The 5704-nt window shown below is 54.5% G+C and overlaps 1 protein-coding gene across 1 annotated transcript in view; it reads left to right on the top strand.

The window, feature by feature from the left end:
• The first annotated feature begins 1639 nt into the window (after window positions 1-1639).
• The window catches only part of EMID1 (EMI domain containing 1), a 98860-nt gene continuing 94795 nt past the window's right edge, over window positions 1640-5704 (top strand). The window contains exons 1-2 of the mRNA XM_029913837.1: window positions 1640-1829; window positions 2025-2453. Coding sequence (XP_029769697.1) covers window positions 2335-2453 — 119 coding nt within the window. The 5' untranslated portion in view covers window positions 1640-1829; window positions 2025-2334. The remainder of the gene's footprint in view (window positions 1830-2024; window positions 2454-5704) is intronic.

Genomic DNA, 5704 nt, shown 5'->3' with positions numbered 1-5704 from the left:
TGACTCCCTCCCCAAATGTTCTCTCCCCTGGTTGCATCTGGCAGTTTAACTCGCCAGAAGCCTGCATCTGTGACAGTGCATGGTACAGGCGGATATTCGTTTCCCTGTCATCTTCCTGCCATGGCAGGTGTGCGGTGTTGTGCTGATGATTTTGCAGTAGGAGAAGCCAGGAAGAGAGAAAGCAAGACCCTGATTGTGTTAAACCCCAGGCCACCAAGCTCAGATCCACTTCTGGGGCTATGGCTACTCTACAGCTTAAGAAGACATAAATTATGTCACCCAGGCGTATGAATTAGCCACTCCCCTGAAAGACATTACTTATGCCGGTTTAAGCGCTGGTGTGGATAGAGCTATGTCGGTGGGAGAGCTTCTCCCATCGACGGTGACTAGAGTAATTAAGCCGACAGAAGAGTTTTCTCCCGTCGGCTCAGAATGGCTACGCTAGAGATCTTGCAGTTTGCAGCCACATGGGTGCAACCGCACCACTGTAAGCTCTCTGGTGTAGCCATAGCCTGGGTCTGAAGTCCAGTGGTGTTTGCATGGGGTGGGGGTGGGAAGTGATTTGGACCATGCTAGAAATGGGGGGTGGGGCACAATTTGGAAATTTGGATGCAGGTCGGAATTCGGGGATGTGTGGATCTGGAGCCAGCTCCAGCACTGCGGAGTTTAAATCGGGGGAGTTTTGATCCAGGTTCTTCTTTACCTCCAGTAACAGCGAAGGGAACAGCACAGAAAATGACTGGCTTGAGATTATGTCCTGAAGGATAAAGATCCTCTTGTTTCCAGTGATCTGGCAGCGGAGAATGGAGAGCAAAAGATTCAGCCTGGCCAGAAACACACATACTCACAGCACCTCCCCTGCTAATGGTCCATGGACCCAGTTAACACCCCTGCTTGTCCTGCAGTGACAACCCCCAAGGCCCTGCCCTTGAGCGCACAGCACCCATGCCCTTGGCTCCTCTCCTTCATGTGACTGGTTTGAAACTGGGAGGCAGGGTCTGTTCTCACCTAAGGAGCTGTTTTTCCTGGGCTGCCCATCCCAGCAACAAAGTGGTTCCTGCCTAGGAAAGGAAAGAAAAGAAAGTCCCCAGGCCAAGCAGTCATTTGGTGAAGTCTATTGAAAACAAAAGGCCTGATTCTGCTCGCATACTGGCACCACCCCATTCATTCCTCCTGATCTACACCAGGCAAATCCAGCCGAAAGGGAGCCAGGCCCCAACTGGTGTAAGTCTGGGGACAACCATCCAAGTAAGTGGAGCACTATGGAACTCCACAGACTGGGGATCTAGCCCAGATTGTGCCCCCTCCCCCTCCCCCTTTCAAAGTTTAGCAGCTGGTTCCTGTTGGGCCTCTCTCCTTTACACCGCTGTCAATCAGGAGTAAAGCCATTGCAGCCGCTGTGGAAGAGGAGAATTGGAGCCTTTCCGAGCAATCCCAGGAAGTGGTTCTCTGTGGGGGGCTGGATCTGGGAAGCAGAAAGAAGTGAGCTCTGTATATGATCTAAGTGGCTTCCCCCTCCCCTTGCCGCTTAGCGAGGCTGGGAATATGAAATCAGTCCACGTCTTGAACATGAAGGAGAGGGGGTGGGGGGGTGGGAAGGAGGAGAGAGCAACGCTCGTCTTTTGAAAAGCCTCTGGGATTGTTTGGGTTCCTTAATCCAGTCGAAAGAAGGGGGCAGGACTTTGAGCTGCCCTTAATCGCTTTTCCCTTTGCCAAACATCCCAGCGGTAAGAGCAACGCTGGGCAGAGTGCGAGAGGGGAAAAAGCTGGCTTGCAATAGCCCCCAGCCCCTCTGCCTGTGCCCTGAGGAAGCTCCAGAGCGCTGGAAGGTGAGAGAAGCTGGCGGTCCCTCCCTGTGGCCCATCTTTTCTCCTGCAAGTTTGCAGCGCAGAGAGGCGATCTCTCCTCTGGTAATTTTGCTGTCTCTGTAAGCTTAGCTGGAGCCTCCCCCCAGCTGCTGCAGGAGCCCCAGCCAAGTTAATGCAGAGAGCGACTTAACTCCACTTATTATTTTTGTTTTGCAGGGCCGTGCAGGGAGGATTGGCAGCGCTGATCTGAGTTCTCTCCCCCCGTCCCTGCAAGCTCAGCCTCCTCCTTCTTGATCCCAGCTAAACCTGGGCTTTATTCCGACCGGGCCTGGCACCGGGCCACTACACTTCTCGTGAGTCCCTGTGCCAAGGGGGCTTCTCTTTTTTTCTCAATGAGAGATCCTTGAGCGTGGTGCCTTGGCAGGCGGAGGGGGAGCGTGGGAGCACGTCGGGGGGATCGGCTGAGTTCAAGAAGGATCAAGGGCTCTGGGTGAGCTCAGAAGCTCTGGCCCCACGGACGGCCACGATGAGCACGCAGCAGCTCCGCTGGATGAGATGCCTGCCAGCTGCCCTGTGGCTGTGCTGCCTGCTGCCTGAGGGGAGCTGCACCTGGAGCCTGGCAGGACTCCAGTACGCCAACCGAAGGTAAAGAGCGTCTCGGCAAGGGCAAGCTATGGGCCACTGGGCTGGGCAGCAGGAGACCCAGCTTCTGTTCTTGGCTCTGCTGCTGGGAGCCTTGGCCAAGGCTGGGTGGCTTGAATGCCCCCTCTGTAGAAGTGTCGTCCTCCTTTGTACAACTTCTGGAGCTCTACAGGGGCGAGGTTCTTGTCCTCACCATTCTGCGGCATGCCATCAACCCAGCGGGGGGCCTGGCTCTAGGTGGGCATGTGAAAATGCCCATAGATAGGGATAGTAGCGGGAAGAGACCTGATCTGTGAATGTCTGTTGAGAGTAACAGGTGAGTGGCAGCTGGGCGTATAGGGGGCCTTTTGGCCCTAGCATGCTGGCTTGGGTTGGCCTGTGGTGGGGCTCAGCTCAGTTAAGTACTTCCCAGCTTGTCTCTGCAGAAAGGCTTGGAGGGAACAATCTGCATCAGCTGAATTTCCTTTGGATGAGCTGGCAGGTTGGGGTTAAGGTATCTTAGGGTGACCAGACGTCCCGATTTTATAGGGACAGTCCCGATTTTGGGGTCTTTTTCTTATATAGGTTCCTACTACCCCCCACCCCCGTCCCGATTTTTCACATTTGCTGTCTGGTCACCCTAAGGTATCTTGGCTGAGGAGCCTGGGGCTCCCAGCTCCAGGCTGCTGTCTATGATCTGTTTGGTCTGTGGACAGACCAGGGCTGTTAAACCAGCACCCCAGTCAGTGTGGGGAGCTCTCACTGAGGTCTGGGGAACCCTGGAGGAGCATCCAGCTTTTGTGATGTTTACGGGAAACGTTTTGCTTTGGAAATATCTCCATCACTGGATCCGTGGGACCGTCCGCTGCCGGCTGGATCAGGGACACTGTGTGCAGAAGCGTTCTCTTTTCCCCCTCCTGTCCCAGGCAAACCCAGGAAGCACAGAGCAGTGCCAAGTTAGAAGCAGCTTTTCCCAGCCCCGCTGAGTAGCTCGAGGCACAGCTTGGGCTGAGGGTGCAGGGCAGCTGTCGGCTTATTCCATGCAGGAACGGCCAGAGAAGCAACACTTGGCTCTGATTCCAAACTTCTGGAGAATCATCCGGGGGGATTCAGAGCTGGGGTTTGGTTCAGGCCCTTCACTAGTAGTCTTTGATTCAACTGAGTGTACAGCAAGAGGGTGGTAGGGAAACCTTACACACACACCCTCCTTAGCCCTAGCAGAGAGCTGGCCCTGGGAACACCCTGGCCCACTGGGTGCTGTGGGAGTCGTGCTGCTGCTGTGGGTGAACAATGCTGATGCTGGAGTGAAGCAGGACTCAGGGACAAGGGGGCTTTCAAGTACGAGTTCAAGGTCTCCGCTGGGAACATCTGCAGAGAAAACTGGGCTGGGGTGAAGCAGCTCCAACCTGCCCCAGCCAGCAGATACTTTCCCAGCCCAGTCAGAGGCCAGGGAGCGGTGGGGAGAGTGACTGAATAGGCCACAGATGCTGTCCGCCAATGGCATGTGGGGGAAGGAGACAGCAGTAATGGAAATGCACTGGATTCCCGCCTTGTGTGGGACCAGGCCAGCAATGAGTGACGGCCCCTCCCCAGCCACACCTTACCCAACCATGGTCCCTGGCTTCCTTTGCTCGCTAGTGCTGGAGTCTTGCTCTTCAGCAAGTTTGAAAATTCGGCTGCTCTAGCCATGGGGCGTAGCTGTCATGGTGAGCCGTGCCCTAGCAATCCCATAGAGAGATCAGATGGCTAGATCCAGACCATGATGGAGATCCACTTGGGGAGACTCATGATCCCTAGGATCACACCTGCCCCCAATGGCTACAGGGTCTCCAGACTTAGACCTGTGCTGCTTCCCCTCCTACCCATCCCCTGCCCTGCTCTTTGCTGGCTGCCTTTGCCACATGCCAAGGGGAGCGCCTGCTCTCTGGCCCTCGCCCACCCTGGGAAAGTTGTCTCCACAGCTTCTTGTCACTGATCTATTTAGGGCTGAACTGTTTAGCTTTTCCACAGTGGATGGTTTAGTTTTCAGGTCCCATGGGTTTGCCATGGCAGGGCCTCCCTGCCACATCCCTGCTGAGGTTCATAGCTACAAAAAGGACATAAGCTATGCCAAATGCTGCCTTGCCCTCCGCCGTGGGATCCACAAACCTAACTTGCTTGCAGGCTTCCTGTTTAATGATTAACCCCTTATGCCTAGCAATCTGACCACATTATCTGGGATGAGGAACCTGTGTATAGAGGGGGCGGAGAGGCAGTGCTGTCTAATGAATAGAGCAAGGGATTGGGAGCCAGAACACCTGGGGTCTAATCTCATTTCTGAATGAATCATTTCCCCAGCCTGTGCCTCAGTTTCCCCATTTGTTAAAGAGGTGTAATGAGAGCAGGGCCGCCCAGAGGATTCAGGGGGCCTGGGGCAAAGCAGGGGAGCTGCAGCGCTTGTACTCACCCGGCAGCGGTCCGGGTCTTTGGCGGCAGGTCCTTCAGTGCTGCCGAAGACACGGAGTGACTGAAGGGCCCCCCCGCTGCCAAAGACCTGGACTGCCCCTGGGCCCATTGCCCCACTTGCCCCCCCTCTGGGCAGCCCTGAATGAAAGTGACAAGGTAGGTGAGGTAATAACTTACTGTTCATAGAATATCAGGGTTGGAAGGGACCTTAGGAGGTCATCTAGTCCAACGCCCTGCTCAAACAGGACCAATCCCCTGACAGATTTTTGCCCCAGATCCCTAAATGGCCCCCTCAAGGATTGAACTCACAACCCTGGGTTTAGCAGGCCAATGTGCAAACCACTGAGCTATCCCTCCCTCTCCTGTTGGTGGAAGGGACAAGCTTTTGAGCCTACACAGAGCTCTTCTTCAGGTCTGGAGAAGGTAACCAGAGTATCTGAGCTAAGTACAAGGGGGGACAGATTGTTAAGCATATGGGTTCACACATGTAAGAGATCCCTTAAAATAAAGTGAGTAATGAACACCTCTGTAGTGGTCGGAGAACCAGAGTTAGCAGGCAACAGGATGTGTTACACATTGTTGTAATGGGCCATAAAGCCAGCGTACGTCTCTGTTAAGTCCCTGGTTTTTAGTGTCTGGCAGAGTTATGAATTTAAGTTCCACTTCCCAGGCTCGTCTCTTGAAGGTGTTGTGCAGATTTCAGGCAGAGGGAGTTGAGATGAAAGGTACAATATAGGTGTTACTTATCCCCCCAAACCCACCGTCAGAAGCAATAACTGTGAGATGGGCGGGGGGAGAGGAGACCCTGGAAGGCAGAGCTTCATTCCAGC

The sequence above is a fragment of the Terrapene carolina genome, unplaced genomic scaffold, assembly GCF_002925995.2.
Source record: "Terrapene carolina triunguis isolate 2854851 unplaced genomic scaffold, T_m_triunguis-2.0 Scaffold951, whole genome shotgun sequence".
In the NCBI taxonomy this organism is placed as follows: Eukaryota; Metazoa; Chordata; order Testudines; family Emydidae; genus Terrapene; species Terrapene triunguis.
This window is presented reverse-complemented; position numbering and strand designations above follow the sequence as displayed.